Here is a 20,800-nt window from a genome sequence, read left to right as displayed (position 1 = left end):
TGATGTATCAGACTACCAGAAATGTTATGTGGAAGAGGCCTTATATATGAGGGGAAAGCCTGGACATTCTGTGGGACTCTGTACAGTTGAGAGGTCTGTGTATTTCTGGCAATTGTTCACAGAATGTCAGGATTGTGTAGCAGTGTATTGTGTCAATGTTATTTGGCCTGTGTAGGGAGGGGCATGGATGTATGTGTTAAAGCTCCTTTTCTATCTGCCTGTGCATGCTGTTTCTGTTTCTGGTGGTCTATCGGCTGTGTATGTTTGTAGGGCAGACTGAGATATGTTCCATACCATGGTCAGGTATCATAGTACTCTGTGAATTGGGCCAGTATATGTGGGGGTAGTGTGTGAGTGGCAAACATGTTGAGATGTGTTTGTTCACACAGTCCTTATACTGTGCACTTCCTTTGGCTTACTGGTATGTCATGGTGACTGTGGTTGAATTGGCTGTGGGTATGCACTTTCACACTGGTGTCTTATTTACAGAGCTGTGACATCCTGTAGTACCTAATATATTTGACAATATATGTGTAATTCCCCCTAGTAGATTTGGGTTAGTGTTGTGTCAGTATGACTGTAGCTTGGACAGTGCTTGGTGACATGCTTAGCAACTGAGTGTAGTTTCCCTAATGTGATGTTATGTCCAGATATTTGTAGGACATAGTGTTGCCTGCCCCCCATAATTGTTGTGTATTTCTGACACATCAGTGGGCTGATGTGAGGATTTCAGTCACTAACTAGTGGGAAGTAATTAAGTGTTGAACTTGTGCTATTTCAGTCAATATGTTAGGACAGACATGAAGGTGTTACTGCAGCAACTGTGTCAGCTTATCTACTCCAGTATTTCAGATATGTCCATATTTCCATGGCTCCCCCCGCACACTTTGTCAGGCTTGGCCCAGGTTCATTTTACTAAGGGATTCTGAGCTTACCTCTGGACTGTCTGGATTGTTGTAATATGTCCAGATTTATTGCTCATATTTCTGGTCTGTTCCACAGATGCATTATTTTCATATCCCTGGTAAATCACTGTGATGTTCTGAGGATTTCTGACAGTAAATGATGACATACATTTCAGTTTCAGAACTCACATCCTTCAGAACATGTATGCTGAAACAAACCCTGTCAGTCTGGCAACATTCTACATTTATAAGAGCGATATTTAAAATATGTCCCTAGTTTTATCACATTGTCCACCCATTTGGACAGCCTAGCGCCAGATTTTTTTGCAGTAAGAGGTTGGTAGGTATGGTTCTGAGGTATGACTTCACTACATGTTATGAGTTATCTATCTCTCTCTCTCTATATATATATATATATATATATATATGTGTGTGTGTGTTTCTATGTGTGTGTGTGTGTGTGTGTGTGTGTGTGTGTGTGTGTGTGTGTGTGTGTGTGTGTGTGTGTATATTATATGTATATCACTATTTATAGTATGTATATATTTATCCATATATATGCATTTCCATACATATATACATGTGTATATGTATAAATACAAAACCTGACTGATTCTACAGAATCTTTTTCCTACTGTTGAATGAGCATATGTTGGAAAAAGCATCAGCACTCCCTACAGCTCAATTGGTGTAGTGGTACATTGCTCTGGCTAGGGTGTACAAGTCCCTGGATTCAAGACCTGGCAATGCTGAAAATTTTGTTGCATTTACTCACGCTTACACTTGCACTATTTCTTTACAAGAAAGGAAAAAGAGGGGTGATAGGAATGTGGTAAAAAAGGGGCACACAGAGGGAGGAACAATATGAAAGATAGCTACGGATGTGCAGGACGAGTGTACGGAAGGTCCATAGCTGTCCATTTCTTATACAGTGACAGCTGTGTATTTTTACCATAATTTGGAGGTGAATTTGAGAGAGGAGTGGGAACAACAGAAATATGTTGTTAAACCTTGCTCACTGACAGAACCCACACTGAAAGTAGCAGACTCCAAGTCTGACTTCAGACAAGTGGCATAACACAGGGTTCAGTCGTGGGTCCTCTCCTGTTTGATATCTACTTCTCTGAAGTACATGCTAACACAGAAGGTCTTTGGCTAATGAAGTTCGCAGATGTAGTCTCTCCTTTGATCATATCGCCACAGTAGTCAGGAAATCCTATGTGGCACGGTTTACTATCGTATACCTGAAATGTTCACATGGTTGACCAAGATTGTGCGAAATTCACAATGTTGAACACCGGAATTGCCGAAATACATGTCGACTGCTACCTAGGGACTGATTTTAACATGGGTCGAGATTGGGGGCAGATGTGTATTTCGGCAATATCAGTGTTCGACATTGCCTACGGTCGACATTCCGATTTTCTAATGAAGTGGTATCGACTGACTTCACTTCGAATAAATGATAGTAAACCATGTGGCACACCTCATCACAAAAGGTTTCTCATCAAGGAAAAAAGAAGTAATTGTTCCCCTCTACTCATCACTCATTAGACCCATTGTAGAGTACAATGCCCCTTTTGGTATGTACCTCACAAGACATCTACAACAACTGGAAAGGCCGCAGAAATGCCTCACAAAGAGGATTACAGGTCTCAAACAGATCCCTACACAGACAGTCTCAAAAAACTCCAGCTTTACTCTGTCGCATATCGCCTACTCTGAGGCGATCTCTGCCTCACATACAAAGCTATGTCAAACCCAGAGCTGTTGGACATGCTCTACTTAAATAAATCCCAATCCCTCTGAGCTACACACTCTGGGGACCTAAACCTTGTCACCACAATAAACAAAACATGCTGAAGGGATAGATTCCTGTCTCAGAGACTTCCCATACTCTGTAAAAAAACTAACTATCTATATCAAACAAAGCTTCTCATTAGCACTCTTCAAGAGCAATCTTCCTGATTGGATGGGAAATAGGAAATTCACCCCGGGGATCACTTCTGTTGCTCTGCTCAACAGGGGCACAGGAAAATAATTTTCTTGGGTGGTGAAAGCCAGGGTACCTTTTTGGCTAGGCTTATATAGGCCCTAGGGCCAATAGCCTAGTACCCACCTATGAACCTATGAACCTATGAACCTATGAACCTAAGCATAGCTGGGCATTGTTAACCATTGCACACAGTTCATTCTCATAGTATGCCACACTAATGACTTAATTTAATAAGTGTATATGACTTCCATTACATGACATGGCTGTATGTGCTTTCATTACAATAGCAAGGGGTGTAACTATATTGTATGGTACACATGTATAAATGGGTGTTTTCATATGTTACATGCACTCAAACTTCCATTTTACACCAGCTACACTACCCTGGGTGACAAAAGTAATTTACCACATATTTTAATATGAACATAGTACTTTTAGCACTGATTTCCCATGTAAAATTGGATTGGCTGTTGTAGTACTCAAACCATGTACAGCTGCATGCAAAGCTAGGACTCTGACCACTACACTGTCTTGGTTTTGGTACTTGAGCTGTATATTTTTATTTATCACCTATTGCCTATTAATATTATATTACTGTATTAAATGGAGAGTATTGAGGTTTTCAGCCATGTCATTGAGGACTGCTGTCATGACATAATGGCATACATTTCAGTTTCAGACATGTATCCTTCTGAACATTATTGCTAATGGATAACCTGTTTTCTATCAACTTTATGCCTGTCCTCTGTGCAGATGGGATGACACCGGTGCTCAGGCTGTGGTTGACTACACTGCAGAATGGGTCTGAGAACTTATGCCTGTGTTCATGTTGGATGCAGCCAGGAATGGTATTGGACCTATAGAGACCTTTATGTGTTGCTTTTGAGAAGGCATTACAGACCTGCTTCCTGATCGTGAGGGGATTGGCTGGTGCTGTACATGCACATGTGTACCTATGGGGAGGCAGGGTGTGATGTTTACACTTCACCTGTCTGCAGCCAGTTGCCTATATCCATGGCATATGTGTATGTGGTGTTATTGACCACCACTATAGAGCAGATATGTGTGTTGCCTCTGGAATTGCATACACATGTCTGAAAGGCCTAGTGATTGGCCTTAGTGGATGTCTCCAGTTTGCACTCAAAGACAGCCTTAGAGGACATCACCTGTGACCTTATTTGCTTGTGCAGAACAAGGTGACATGGCTTCCAAAGAGACACCTGTTCCTTCTTGGCCTGTCCTGCAATTATTTCCACCTATGATGGTAGTTGTGTATTGCTGCTGCCCACCACAGGCATTCAGCCTACCTTGAGGGAGTTGATACTTTCCTGTCAGGTATTGCTGAGGCCATAAAGCTATGTAGGTGCCCACATAGTACTATGGTGTGGGCCTGGACACTGCTGGTAGTTCCAACATATGAGACGCCCTTCATGTGGGCCTTGCCCCTTTTCCTTGCCTGTGCAGGGGAAAGTATGGAGGTGTGGGGTCTACAGCTTCACAGATAGTAGGTGGAAATACATCACAGGACAGGACATGTGGAGACAACCCAACAACATGGGAGACAAAGCTCCAAACTTGGGTACAGATTGTATGTCATTAGTGTTGTTATACACATGGAGGTTTGGTAGATTGACAGGGTTTATCTGAACATGCATTCACTGGGGGACGTGACATCTGACACTGATATGCCTCTGACATACCTCTCAACTGGCATGTTTTCCACAGACTGGCCAGATGTTTGCTGTTATGTTTGGTCTGTTCCTCGAACAATGTCTGTTTTTGTGGGGTTGGTAGGATAATGTGAGGATTGTAGTCGGTAACTGATGACATCCATTGGTGCTCCAGACATCATATCTTTCAGGGATGTTTTGTTACAACAACATGTGTAACACCAGCTACTGTTTCAGTTTGTAACACCATTATGTGTGATATGTCCCTCTTTTCACCCTCCCATCCCCCAAGTACACCATGCGTTGTCCATATGTCCTGCACTCAAGGTGCAGAGTTATGATATATCATTTACCAACTGCACTCCAGTTATCATGCCAATGACCTTGCAGACTCCTGGCCATGGTAAGCAGCAGTGGCCAGGATTATGGTTCCACATCCTGGTTATTCTGTGGAAATCTGTACATATGATAGTTTGTATGTCCGCCATTGTGAACAGACTGCCAAGATTGTGTAGCAGTGTTGTGTGTAGATGTTTGTTAGGCTGGGTAGGGACAGTAGCAGATGTGAGTGCCATACATCCTTTACCTATCTGACTCTGCATGCTGCTACAGCTGCTGGCAGTCTGTCAGGTCTGTATGCTTGTAGGGGCTGACTGTGAAATGCCCTGTAAAAACACAGGATTTCCAATACACTGTGAATTGGGCCAGTATATGTCAGTGTAGTGTGTGACTGGCAATCATGGTATGTTTGTTCAAACAGTCGTTCTATTCTAGAGTTAATTTTGGGTACTGGTATGTTGATGTTACTGTGGTGCAAATGTTTTTGGGTGGACATTTTTGCACCACTCTTTGCTTTTCACTACAGTTCCATCCCTGTAGCGCATGCTATATTTGACTATACATGGATAATTGACCAGAGGTGGTGTGGGGGAGTGCCATGTTGGTCTTACTGCACTTCATAAGGTGCTAGGGTCATGCCTGGCAGCTGTCAGGGGATTTCCATTATGTTACATAACTGCAGTCATACCTCTACACTGTCCAGAGGCTTAGACACTGTCCAGATGTGTGGCTCCTATGTTTGTTCTGCTCCACAGACAGTTGTTGTCCTTGGCTAATCAGTAGGGTACTCTGGGGAATGCAGTCAGTAAATGCTAATATCCATCAGTGTTACTGACTTCATATCCCTCAGAAAGGATAAGCTACAAAAAAACCGGCAACATCAGCAACTGTCTACATTTATAACAGCAATATGTTCAATATACCCCTGTGTTTGGATCTCTGTCCCCAATTATGTCAGGCTTTGTCCAGATGTCATGCACTAAGAGGCTCAGAGGCATGTAGTATCATAATTTATTGCATTCATTCCTGCTACCATATCAGTGATGTCATAGACCCCCCAGACATGTAACAGGGAAGTGGCCATAGATTTGAGTCATGTGCCTATACATTCTGGTGGAAACTGTACATTTGAGAGGTCTGTGTATGCCTGCTCATTGTTAAAAGACTGTCAGGATTGTGTAGCAGTGTAGTGTGTACATATTATTTGGGCTGTGTAGGGATAAGGTACATGTGAGTGTCATGGGCTCTTTCTATCTGACTGTGCATGGTACTCCAGTTTCTGTTTCCCTATTTCCTGTATATGTTTGTATATGCAGACCGTGACATGTCCCGTAACACCTCAAGAGTCCCACTACACTGTGACTTGGGACAGTATATGTAGGGGTAATGTGTGAGTGGAAAACAGGGTATTGTTTCTCACACAGTCATTATACTGTAGTGTTCAGTTTGCTTACTAGTATGTAGCTGTGACTGTGGTGCAATTGGTTGGGGGTATGCACTTTCACACCTGTGTCTGTTTTCCACTAGTGTTACATCCCTGCAGTGCCTGTTATATTTGCTAATGCACATGTACAGCCCTACTTGGGTAGTGTTATATCAGTCTGATTGTAGTTTGGACATTGCTCGGTAGCTCAGTGTAGTTTTCCTAATGTTTTGTTATGTCCACATATTCGTAGGATGTCCAGTTGTCTGGCTGACATCTTTGGTCTGGTCCCCATAACTGTTGTGTACTCCTGACACATCAGTGGGATGATATGGGAAGTGAGGTCACTAGCTAATGAGAAGCAACTGAGTCCTGGATTTGTGATGAGGATAATTTTTCAGGTGTGTCCCTAATGTAGTATTTATTCCCCCTTCATTTGTGCCTTTGTTAACATGCACTGCTGTAAGGGAATATTGACATACATTTGCTTTCAGACTTCTACCCTTACATAATTCATGCTAATGCATGACCTGTTCTCTATCAACCTTCTATGCTTGTGGGGCTATAGTTGTGTTTTTTCACTTTTGGGGGATGTATTCCCTATTATGCATGCATTTGCACACATTTCTTGCTTTACTTGTTAACGAGGCAGCAGGCAAAATGTGCAGTTGATGTGAAGTTATTGCTGCTTATTCTTTTCTGGTTATTTTTTTACTATCTCAAAAGCAGGTAGAGCTCTTTCTGTGAAAAGGTGTGTTCCTGACCTATGACTCTTTCAATTTGTTGACGGATTCATGTCTGACTGTTAGTATGACAATTTTTAATCTTTCCTGACTGTGGTGCAATATCTGAGGGAGTGGCAACGCGAGATGTTGGGGTGGTGCAGACAGAATCCTGGCCAACTTTTTTTTTTTTTTTTTTGTCATGGTTGACTGTGCAGTGGATTAAATGCTTTGACTTTTGTAATTCGGTATTTAGTTTGAGTAAAGCATGTAAACATTTAAAACTTTTTGTGGAATGCGTATGTCCAAATAGAATATTAAATACAATGATTCTATTACTTAATAGTTAATTTAAAGTTGCATGTATGTAAAATACATGTTCCCATTTATAAAAGCAGTAAGACACCAAGGGATGTGCACTCTGTAAATAAATTTCACACTCCCAGTAGTTAGTAAGGTAGTAGTTCACACCATCATGAGAAGTAGAGATGCAAAAAAAAAAGAATTTAACTTTAAAAGGTGTTTTAAAATAAAAATATATTTATTTATTTACTTTATTGGTTCATTTTATTTTTGTGGAGGTGGGGTTAAGGTGGTGGTGGCAGTAGCCCATACAATCTGAACTAACAAAAGAATCACTTAATTTTCCTGTTTAAAAATGCTAACGTATTCACTTATTTTACTGTGGAGCAGCAGGAGTTGTAGCTCTATGGCACAGCTGTAACTGGCGACTCCAAGAAGCACTGGAGGTTTCATGACCACGTTGCACTTGGTATTCAGGATCCCCAGGTACCTGAGGTCCAGAGTTCTATATTATTCCCTGTTAAAAAGCTACTACCCTGCTTGCTCTTCTCCAAGGTGTTAAATAAACCATTTTACACAACTAACATTGAAAAAAGGGAACAGAGAAGTTCAATGGAAACAGCGTTCCTAACATTAAAACTAATGCATCCTAATTGCAGCCCTGTTAACGGAAAAGTACCCAAAAGTGTCGTACAGCACTTTAGCAATGCAGGGTGTGTGTTACAGAACTTGTCACACACCCCCTGCATTGCTTTCTTGTTGCCGATTTTTATTTCAGTGTCCGTGGACATTGAAATGATAATTTTTTCATTTCCATTTCCGCAGACACTGAAATACTAGCATAATATTAGAGCAAAGCTCTAATACTATTCCAGTTAGGCTTAGGCACTTTCTGAGTGCAGGGGCCATGTTTAGTGTCTGTGCACTACTTGGACATGCCCCCTGCACTCGTTCATGGTTTGTGCCTGTATAGGAAGTACAGCAGCACGTCTTCATGAATATTCAAGGCGCGCTGTTCTAAACAGACACAAACCCCTCTGTGCAATAATATTCTTATTCTTGCATGGAGTTTGTTGAATCTAGGTGACTGTGTTTGCTGTGATTTACAAAATTTGGCTTAAGATCTAGAATGTAATGAATATGACCACTATAAAAATAGTTTGAGCTGGAAAGTTTGCCATTTATACTTCTTTCATAACCCGTATGTTTCTAGAGATATTAACATTTTTTGTTTGAAATGGGAGGACATCATTTGATTCTGTCTAAAGGCTTAGGCTCCGCCCATTGGAAGTCACAGTACAAACTTCTGAGCTCCACTGGAGTGAATGAGTTAATTAAAAAAATAGTTATGTGCTGTGCTATGGTACTAATGTCAGCAGCCCCATTACCACATATATACAGCTACATAAATTGGCAGTTTGAGAATTACACACTATGCATGACTTTGAATCATTTCTACGACACCTTAGTCCTGTGATGTAATGATATGCCTTCACACACAGCTAGCCTGTATGGACAGCCATTCATTGCAATGCATACCAGAGCTGAGCACTCAAAAGTATTTAGACTTTATACACAGAAGCACTTCTCTGAAACATACCAATTCATACCTATTTGCATTAGCATGTATACTGTGCAAACTAGTATACATTAGCATATTGTACAGGTGATAAACAATTTTAATGCCAAAATGCACAGCAAGCAAGCAATTGAAGCAAACTTATCTGAGCAGCTTGAAGTACTATCTGAGAGTGCAGAAGCATTGATTCCATGAGACAAGCTCTGGAGGTGGTACATAGTAGCCTGAATGATCTGATAATGAGCATTACAGTAGTGTCATATCCATGTGACTACTAGCTTGAAAATAACCTTTCATAACAGTAATGTATGTATGGTAATATTAATGTTATGTATTACACTTGTTTGCAACATATCGCTACAGGTATAAACTTGAAGTTTATGAATCAGCACAGCTGTTAGTAGGGTGGATAAAGGGGGCACCTGTCCCAGGCACAAACCATTTGGAGGCTCTATCAGCAGGTGCCAGTGGTGCAGCTGTGCATAAGCAAAGTTTATATCTGAAGCTGGGAGAACATTTTGGCTTCAGAAATGAATGGTAATACTACATTTGGGGTAACAGTTGATGTGCTGAAGTGCTCTGTTGTATGGTAAATTGACTGCAGCAAGCAGCTTGCTACACTTTTAGAGAAGGAGAGTTATTTATTTAATGTATTTATTTGTTTATTTATTCATTATATTGCTAGGGGAGCACCACTTAATGGAACTATGCAGCATACCTGCTGAGCTAGCTGTGGATCTGTGTATCTGTATGTCTACAACTTTATCTGAGAAACAGCAGCTCACTGCCTCACAGCTGCTGCTGCCACCTCCCCTCTAGTCTGCTATAGTCTGTATTACATCCTTGTCATGTATCTGTGTATGTTGAGAGTTGCAATAAATAAATAAATAAAGACTGATATAACCCACCACCACCCCACCAGACTTTCCTGTGGTGTGCTCATCTACCATGGGTATATCTGCCAGAAGCATCCACATATGTTGCCCCTGGCATGATATACCTGTCCACTGTATCACCCTTTTGCCCCTGTAAGACAACATACCTGTTGTCAGGGAATCCCACCATTCACTGTAACTCCAAGTAGATCCCTATTTATCACACTTTCTAGCCATATCCCTGCAAAGATTTGCTCTTACCAATGCATACCTTGATAATCAGTTGAATGCCCCAGTGCTCAGCATATCTATGTTCCTTGCCATCTACATATTTTTGTCTGCCACTGCCGTGTATCAATTAGCTAGACCAACATATATATGACATTATACCCACAGATCAATTTTCCACTAATGCGGTCTACTCTTTCTTAATTTCCCCAAGTCTTTTGGGTTTCTAAATCCATGATGGGAATGAAACCCATTCCTAAGACAAAGGATGATTAAAGTTCATGAAATTAGTATTGTTTCAGTCTTGATGTTAGCCAGAAGTGGTCTTGGCAGTACCCACAATGTGCTTTGTAATGATTGTTAGTAGGTGGAGTCATGTCCTCCAAATGCAGTGTATGGCAAAAGTTAGACAAGTTCAGCACTGTCAAGGATGAAGGATGAATTCCTGTGACAGGCACTCAGGACACATGGGTAATGCTTCCATGGTGGTGGTGGGGTGGTATCCACCAGCCATTCCATGAGTACATAGGCAATACAGTTATCCACAATGTTGGGGATGGGAAGAATTTCACAATGCTGCAATGGCAAAAGTGTGGTTGATTAAACAGAATTTTGAGAAGGCACATAGCATAGTAATGGAAATGTCTGCAACTAGAAGAATTCATCTCCTACTGTACTTTTTAGAAGCGATCAGTCCATGCATTTCCCCAGTTCTAGTTTGTGGGCAATACAGGCCAAACATATGTCTGTCCACTCAAAAGTGATCCATTAGCTGCTAGTCTGTCAGCTAGTGAAATGGGACTCATCGATGCTACCTCTATTTTATTTAATTATTTATTTGTTTTTTATATATACATCAATGCCACATATTTAGAAGACCACTAACTGCACTAATTAAATGCCACTGACGAATAATTGCTGCTCCAACAATTATTGTTATTGCAGCACTACAACTTTTGGGGTGTTTTTTGCCTTTATTCTCTGACACAAGTATCCGCTTCCATTTGCACCTGACTATGAATTGTGACCTCCTTTCCCAGATCCTAATTTGTTCCCATCTATGCTCTCATTAGAATGCAATTCGTCTTCTACATGTTATTATACAGTCAACTGCATACTGCTTTTTCTGTACTTTTTAGCATCGTGCCCAATAGCTCTATATAGTTTTATGAATTGCGACATAGCTCCATAGTCTACATTTTATCACCAGATCCGTGCTTCACAACTGGACCACAAGTATTAGCTTGTAGTTCTGAAACAATTGAAAATCATCAGTTGTTAAACTTCTGTAAAGCATTTACCACTAACAGAGGCTTATAAATCTGCAGACCTACCAATCTGTTCTAATTCTGAATAAAATATGTTGAAAAAAAACTGTATATGGAATATTGTTTTGTAAGATGCGATTATGAGCTGTAAAAAAATTGGAAACACTTACCTGTAATCTATCCTTGAACCACATTTGCTCTACCTGTGAAGCAAATATAGCAAGCTTGCGTCAGTTACATGGACAGGCAATGCACAGATGATTCAGTCTTCCTTGGTTCGGGGCATTCTGTTAAAAATATATCAAAACTAAATAGCAATTTACTTTGAATAGACCATGAAAAGACATGTTTTCTGTGTCCTAGTAAAGTAAAATTAAATAATTAATTTAAATAAAAAAAATGTTTTGAAGGGCCAATGAGCACTAGTCATGAAATTTTAAAACTAAATTTGACAAATTCTGTGACATAATCATACACTAACACTCCTATAGTTTATATTAAATACAAAAATGCAATTTCTACAATATTTGTTATTAAAAAAGTGAAAGAAATAATATGTGGGGATTACTGTCTAAGATTAAGTCATGTCTTGAATACAAATGAAAGCTAATTGTTGCTAGTGCCCTAATCTACCTTGTTCTAGTACATGAAAGCAGGATATTTGCAGTACTTGTTTTTAAATATTATAACTTTCAGTTCGACTTCATGTTGGTGGGCATGCTTGTCCCTAACCTGTAATACAGGATACTTTACTGCAGAGTTTCAGAACCTATAAAATGGTTTCACATACTCTAACTTACATATAGCTGTCCATCACTCTGATTTCAGTTTATTTGTATAACTGGTGACAACGTATAGGTTTTATCACAAGGCAGCGTGCATGACTTTTTTTTATCCCTTGATTAATATAAGGTCAGACAGTTTTCTATATGATAAAGTTGTGAGAATACCTATATCTACTATTTGAAACTAATTACCTACAGAATGTTTTTCCCTTGTTACTTTCAAAATCAAATTTAAGAAATTGCAAAGGTCTAGCAGTCTTCCATCCTTAGCCCTCCACAGAATAGCCACCTTTGTTAGTCTCACAAGCAAACCCTGGTCCATATAGCCTATCCCCACTAGTTACTACAATATATACCTGCCATAATTGATGGACAGCTTCCCACCATTTCTCCAGCCAACCTGACTGACATGAGCATCCTGAGGCAATGTAGTAATTGCCCCATGTATACTGACAACCACTTGCTCCTAAAGGAAACAAACACAGCATGTGAGAAATGTAACTATACCATAAAATTAGAATCAGTCTTAGCACATAACAATATACAAGATATACAACAGATTGTCAGCACACACAGCTCCCCTCTCACACAAGATAAGGTCAAGACACATAAACACACATATGCAGAGGTACTCACTAAGAGCCTACCAAAAGACTAGAGACCTCTCAATTGCAAACATACTGGTACACAAGCAGAAAATCCACCACTACACACAACAACACTTTTCAGTGTCTCAACAATTAAGTCTCTAAGGCAAAACACCTCAAAACCTAATGTTCTGGTCATAGGTAATGCAATAGAGAGGCACGCAGATGTCCATCTCACCAGAATGAACAAGGAGAAGTAATGGTCAGCTGCCTGTCAGGTGCCAGGATCCATCAAATCACACATGCACTCAAGTCGCTCAGCAACAAGTACCATTATGACTCTGTCATTGTACATGTTGGTGTGACTGACTTGATATGTACCTCTCTGGGCTATATGAAGAGAGGCATGACCAAACTCTCAGATTATGTGTCCCAAGCAGGTATTTCCATAGCCCTAAGCAACATTCTACTTTCACCTAGGATGATGCCACAATACAGACAAAAAAATTATTGTTTTCAATAATTGGTTTACCTTTTGGTGCCACTCCAGAGCAATCCAGAATCTGTGTGTCTGGGAAGACATGGTCGATAGTCCATGCTGCTTTGACAGGGGTGGCCTTCACCTGTTTTCTCAAGGTTTTCAGATACTGGCAAAGACACTTGCCTCCCCCACAGTGCCTTTTTTAGGCAATGTCCAAACAACAAAACTTCTGATTTAAAGAAATCCACTAAATACAAACTCATGGTCATACTGCTTAATGCTGGGAGCTTAAACAGTAAACCGCACTCCCAGGAAGCACTCCACACCTTGGAAGATGCTGACATTTGTGTAGTCACTAAGCCTTGGTTCAAGGCCACTGAGATCACCCTGGCCGTACTAGGCTATAATACCTTTCACACATTCAGACTTCAAAATGAGGGTGAAAGAAACAGAGGTGGCGGTGCATCCATCTTCATTAAATCTAGATACACCATGAGACCGGTGAAACAGTATGACTCTTTTTAGCTACTTCACATCCAATTAGCTATAAGTAAAATACCTCTCCACATCGTTGTTAGCTACAAGTCCCCTACCATGAACCAAGAGAAGTACACCACCTACCTGAACTTGCTAGAGTCACTCAGTATACAGCCAAACATCTTGGTCATGGGAGATATCAACTATCCTTCCATCAACTGAGCAACTTACATGAGCACAAACACAATCACTACAAGGTTCCAGGAGTTTGTTAATTCAAATACCCTGAAACAGTTGTTCCGCATCCCCACAAGGGGCTCAAATGTCCTAGAACTAGTGCTCACCAACATGGGGGGGGGGGGTCACTGCACTACCCCCTGTGTGTTGCCCTTCCTGGAAAGGTCAGACCATAAATCTGTCTCGTTTGAAGTAAAGATTAAATCTGACACACCCACAAGAGAAAAAAAAATGAACAATTTCTCCTAAGCAAACTATTGCTTACTAAGCGATGGTATAAAAAGTTTCAAAGCCCATGTCAACATAGCCAACAGTTACTTCTATGCAGAGGAATACATAGATGCCCTATATAGCCACTTAAACAAATGCATTGACTTGGCTGTACCCAGCAGGAACAAAACCAGGTCTTCACAAAAAACAAGCCACCCAGGTGGACTGTAAGTATAAATAAGCTATGCAGCAAAAGAAAGAAACTGATATCTAAGAAAAGGAGGGAACTTACTCAACAGAGGAAGAATACCCTCCACAGCTTGAACAAGCAAATCAGATATCTTGTTAAGTTCTATAAGGCTACTTAAGAGTCTAAATTAGCATCCCTAGCTAAAGACAATCATAAGGCATTCTTTAGCTATGTCCAAAAGCTAAAAGAGAATGCCCTACAGTGTGCAAACTTATAGTGGATGGTTCCACTCACACTGAACCTGAGGAAATTGCCAACCTGTTAGCCGACAGATTTGGCAATGACTTCATCCACCTGTCCCCACCAGACATACCCCAAAGCATTCCTGACACCAGCCCTCTACTGAGTATCTCCAAAGAACAGGTCATACAAGCACTCTCCAAGACAAAAAACATGGCCTCTATGGGACCAGATAATATCTCCGGCTGCTTACTAAACAATCTAAAACAGGGCATAGCCAAACTACTTGCCACTCTCTTTAACCATGCCTGAGAACTGGCTTTGTCTTGGCAGAGTGGAGAACAGCAACAATAATCTCCTTGCACAAAGGGGGTCCATCAACTGACCTTGGGAACTATTGATGAATAAGCTTAACCAACCTTATCTGCAAAGCCATGGGATGAATCATCATGGACCTTATCCACAAGGATATATATGACCTTCAAACCCTTGACCTGACCCAGTTTGTTTTTTTTCAACAGAAGATCCTACTTATTAAACATAGTGGACTTCTTTGAGAATGTCACCAAAGTTGGAATGAGGGCAAAACAGTACATACTGATACATATATTCAGGTATCATAGAGAATCTCTTAAAGCTGGGGATTAACCCATATATTATTAGATGGGTAGCAAACTGGCTTACTGACAGAATGCACACTGTCAAAGTTGGGGAGTCCACCTCCACCAGTAGAACAGTTACCAGTGGGTTACCACAAGGATCTGTGCTGGGCTCTCTACTTTTTGGAATCTATTTCTCTGAAGTCCAGAATAAGGTAGATGGCCTGTGACTTGCCAAGTTTGCAGATGACTGCAAATTGGGCACAACCATAGAGTCACCCAGTAATATTAATATATTACAGAAAGGGCTGACACAGGCAAATTATTGGTGCCAAACTCACCGACTTAAACTTATTGCAAAAAATGCCTCATTATCCCCTTTGGCAAAAAAGTAGCCCCTGCTAGTTATGATATAGATAGCACCCCTCTGAGCTTAAACCCAGTGGTGTGAGACTTGGGAAAACAGGTTGATAGCAATCTAAACTTCGATTGCCATGTGGCCTTAGTGGTAAGAAAAGCATTCTACATTGCACATCTCATAAATAAGGACATTGTATCCGAGACCAGGGAGGTTATAGCTCCACTGTACTCAACCCTTATCAGACCACTAACTGAGTACAATGTTCCCTTCTGTATGTTTCACCCGACACCTGGAGCAACTGGAGAGATCATAGAGGTTTCTAAACAAAATAATCCAGTGCCTCCAAAACATGACATGTGGAAAGATTGAATGACTGTCACTGTACTCTGTGTAATACAGACTGCTGAGAGGTAAACTGTGCCTGGCCTACAGAGCAGTCTTAGACCTTGCCCTAATGGAAATGTTGCACACCTGCAAATCAAATGGAACAAGAATAAGTTGCTTCTGGGATCTCAACCTAGCCTGTCACAATAACAGAACATACTGAAGAGACAGATATATGTCACAGTGCTTGCCACTTCTCAAGTGCAATTTGACAACTGGATGGGTGACTGTAAATGTCTCTCATGAACAGGTGCTGTCTAACATACAGAGCCAGGTCCAACCCAGAACTGTTGAACATGCTCCATCTTAGCAAAACCAAATCTACTCGAGCTACATGCTCTAGGGATATAAACCTCAGCACAACAATGAATAGAACATGCTGGAGGGACAGATTCCCTTCACAAAGACTTCCCTTGCTATGGAACAAGGTCCTGATCTACATAAGACAGAGCCCCTCACTATCACTCTTCAAGAGGAACCTCGACGAGTGGATGGGTAACAGAAAGTTCACACCAGGGATCATACCAACAGCTCTACTAGATAGGAGCCAAGGGTACTAGCTGCTAGATCAAGGGCCTAGGGAACTAACCAAAGGGGCAGTGAATACCGCACAATGTGGCTGGGCTAATATATGCCTTTGGGCAGATAGCCCAGTACCTACCTATGAAGCTATAAACCAGTGCTGATCACAGAATCTCTCTGCTAACAGAGACCATCTAACTATGGTCAATAAGGGTACGTTTAGTACACAGCTAGGCTTGTAAAGGTCCATGGGCCAGTAGCCTAGTAACCTCCTATGAACCTATGAACCTATAATCAGATCTCATACAGACGTGATCCATTCTTATTATAAGTATTCAATATATCCAATTATCATTCCACAGTCTGAGCAAAAATTATACAAGTAAATTGCCCTAGCTATATACCACAAATGTGACAGCATTGTTAGAAAGATAAACTATGCATAAGGTGCGGGCTGTCTACAAGAATTGTGTAGACTGAATTTTTCTCTGTTTTTCACTGAAGGATACCCCTATTGAGTTTCTTCAAGTAAAGTAATAACGTCTTTAAAAATCAGTTCAGCAGTTGATGCAGCAAGTCTGTATTTCCTTTTATTCTTGATGTGTTGGTAGAAACTAAACTAGCCTGGATGGAGGAAAGAAACTCTTTACATAAGCTGTGACTGAAAGCTTGCTACCCAGAGTCATTGAGGTCATGTCTATACATTTTACCTTTTTATCTTTTGTTATTTGTAAGTGGTAATACAATTCAGAACTATTTATATCTTCAGTTAGTGACACTGGTTGAATTGATTAACTATTGGGAAATATCTTTCTTAAGCAACCTTTCTGTTCAGATTTTCTTATTTTATATTTCATTGTGCAAGATAACAGATTTGTCTGTCTAGTTTACACATGTAAGTGCAGTTGCACAGTTATAACTGCAGGCATCCACATTTTGAAAATGACACTACTTAGTTACAACTAAAATAAATTAATAGTACAGTTGTTTCTCTCTCTCTCTCTCTCTCTCTCTCTCTCTCTGTGGGGCATACAGTAAGTGTAACCTTAGTGAACCAGTCTGGTCTGGCTGGTAACTGTGTCTTACCATGAGAATAAGCAGGAGCAGTGGCACTGAAAAGGATATTACTATCTCTACCAGAAAAACACTGTGTATGTGCTAATATAAAACAGTTTTAACCAATATACTATATGAGATGGCACTCAAAGGTACTGGACTGAAACCGAGGTCAGTTAACTCCTGGGAAGACAATTTTCATAACACTGCTCTTTATCTTATTTGGGTATGATTTGTCTTAGTCATAGTAAATGGCAGCAGTGTTCATTTGCCATATGCCATTAAGCCTTGAACTAAATACATACATACACGCATACAGTATCATTTATGTAGTACAGTTAGCAGTACCATCAATAACAAACTCATTTGTCCCGGTCCCCTTCAAAAATACATGATGACAACAAATGCAATTTCATGACCTTTATTAATTTCACACATATCTTTATTATATTATTTCAAATATTAATTTTAACACAAATGACCTTTTAACCACAACATGAAAATCCTTATAACATACATCAGGGCAGTGTACCCGCTCACCCTTTCCGAATAAGCAGTGTCCATATCTCCACTCATGTATTCTTATCAATCAAGCAGTGTTCTACAGCTCACTTTCATCCCCAAAACTCATTGCATCAACACCCAACACCAAGAGGGGGAACAGAAGAGGTACAAGCCTGTCCCTCTTCTCTGCCCAATATCCACCTCCATAACCATACCAAACAAATTAACCAAAAGCAAAAAAGGGAGGGCTGGTTGCAAACTGACACCAAAATATGATTCCTCTTCCCAGTTACAGTCCTATAAAAAAATGAAGTCCCAACCTACATCTATCTCACTTCCTCTAAAGTCCCCCTTAGGAAATTAATGCATCCCTTTCCAAAGTCTGGTCAGACCTCTTTTCCTTAATCTTAACCCCCTTCCCCAACAAATGTCCCAACCCCTACCCACATTTAACTCACTGTAACCCTTATCAAATATGTCCCTGGATAAATTGGTTTGCTCCCAAACCTAATTTTTCCTGGTCCCTTGCAATAATACACAATGACACCAAATGACATTTGATGACCTTTATTAATTTCACACATAATCTTGTAATCACAACATAGAAATCCTTATAACATACACCTGGGCAGTGTACCTGCTCACCTTGCTTGAATAAGCAGTATCCATACCTACACTCACTTGTTCTTATCAATAAAGCAGCACCCTAAAGCTCATTTTCATCCCCAAAACTCATTGCTTCAACAGCCAATATCAAGAGGGGGAAAAGAAAAGGGACAAGCCTGTCCATTTTCTCTGCCAAATAGCCTGAACACAGGTTGTTCCCCCTCTCTTACGAAATAACTTTTACCAAACCTTCTAAAAATAAACTTAAATGTATATTAAACAAATCTAAACCAAACTAATTCAAGTGTACCACATCAGACCTAAACCAAACTGGGTCACTGTCATCAAAATTCCTATGGTCTGACATATACATACCCAGTGCCTCCAATTGCCAAGTCAGCCTATAGTTAATAAACCTCCATGCATGCTCCAAAGCCTTACAACTAGCAGCATTCCTCCAACACAAAAGCAGTACTATCTCTGTCCATACAATGCACATGCTTGGATATAAAGTCTGCAACATAAACAGATTCTCCCTTATCTTATCCACCAACTGCTTCTTAGGAATAATTCCCAAATCATTACCAGCCAAATGTATCAGCAATATTCGTGGAAGCCCCATCTGTAACCATATCATTTCAATTTCATCCATAAACTGAGTCCACCTAAGACCTTTAATCCCAAGCCAACTAACTGTCCACCCAATCTTCGCAAACCCAAGTCCTTTCCATCCATCATAACTGCTGCCCTCTGCACTGCACATTGGATATATGAATGGCCCAAGATGACAATCTTCTTGCCTGAAAGACAAAAAGAAAAAAAAAACATTAATTATCAATTGAATCCATTACCTAATGTAAGATAAAAAGGCACTGGAAAACCACCTCCCCACTCTCCGGATGACCTCAATGGATCTGCCTTCCCTTGCCAAATCTGAAGCCTTATCAATAAAAGAAGAATGAGTGGAGAACATCTCACCTGGAAAACCCATACATCGCAGCACCCTTCTTATTACATGTACAAACTGATTACCCATTACCATCTTACCCCCTGCAACCAAAAAAACAGATAGCACAGGTTCTCCACATGAGTCCACATCAATTCCACAGCCCAACCTACAGAAGAAAGCACCTCACTCATATCTTTCCTAAGAACTATCTGTGTGCCCAACCCTAAATGATCCGTGTTAGACCTACTTAACCAAATATGCACTGACCCTGGATAAACCATAACATATCTCCAAACTAATAACTCTAACAGCTCTGACACCTGAAATGCCCCCAAATACATCCATAAACACAAAGTAACTGACAAAACAAAATCCACTGACTCACCCACCACTAAAGCTAAACTCTTCAATAAAACTTTCAAAATCTGTCTCATCAATGGTCAGCACATATCCGTACACACTCTACCACTCTACACCATCCTTTCAACATGCACCCAACCAACCAGGACTTTGTAAAATCATGCAGCCCAGCCACCTGGGCAAATATACTAATCACTGCCAAGTCCACCTTAACTGATTGCACCACCATACCTTGCCCCTAAGCCCAAGCCAAGTGCAATAATATTTGCTCCAACCAAACCCCTTCATCCTAAGGCAACTACAAAATAAATTTATCAAAAATCATATAGTGCCCTACCATATGATCTCCTGGTAGACGCCACCTAAGATTGCTGCACCAACCTCCTGGTTATATCAACCGAAGGTGCCACACCTCATCTGGCAAAACCATTGGCACCTCCTCCACCCCTAGAGCCAACTGTTGGAATCTGGAAAACTGAAATCGAGACAAACTGTCAACACTTGCATTCCTAACTCTTGCCACATGCACACCTGTGAGCAAGAAATTTATTAACAAACTGCAAAACTAACTTATGTAAAACTGACAACAACAATTCAGATCTTGCAGTCTTTGCTTGCAAAACTCAACACCACTGTCATATTATCCAAATTAAAAATTACCCTCTTTCCACTCAATCACTCCTGCCAAACTACTGACACAACCCAGATTGGTATTAACTCCAAAATGGCAACATCCCTTTTTCACTCATTCTTCTAATCCACTGGCCAATAAACCGTAAACCACTGCCATCCAAAAAACACACCCATTCCAATACCCCCAGCTCCATCCCTGAACATTGCAGTTCCTCTTGACCAATCCAATCCATCTGCCAAAAATAGACACCATTAAACCGGTCCAAAAATGACAGCCAACATGTCAAATCAGTCCACACCAACTTGCTTAT

At 40.6% G+C, this 20,800-nt stretch overlaps 1 protein-coding gene across 1 annotated transcript in view; it reads right to left on the bottom strand.

The window, feature by feature from the left end:
• LOC122802277 (olfactory receptor 52K1-like) overlaps positions 1 to 20,800 on the bottom strand; it is a 113,153-nt gene that overhangs the window by 40,384 nt on the left and 51,969 nt on the right. Inside the window, exon 2 of the mRNA XM_044071927.1 lies at positions 19,220 to 19,347. Coding sequence (XP_043927862.1) covers positions 19,220 to 19,347 — 128 coding nt within the window. The remainder of the gene's footprint in view (positions 1 to 19,219; positions 19,348 to 20,800) is intronic.

The sequence above is a fragment of the Protopterus annectens genome, chromosome 5.part0 (assembly GCF_019279795.1).
Source record: "Protopterus annectens isolate FY-2018-M chromosome 5.part0, PAN1.0, whole genome shotgun sequence".
NCBI classification, from domain to species: domain Eukaryota; kingdom Metazoa; phylum Chordata; order Ceratodontiformes; family Protopteridae; genus Protopterus; species Protopterus annectens.
Note: the sequence above shows the minus strand (reverse complement) of the source record. Positions and strands in the feature narration are given on the sequence as shown.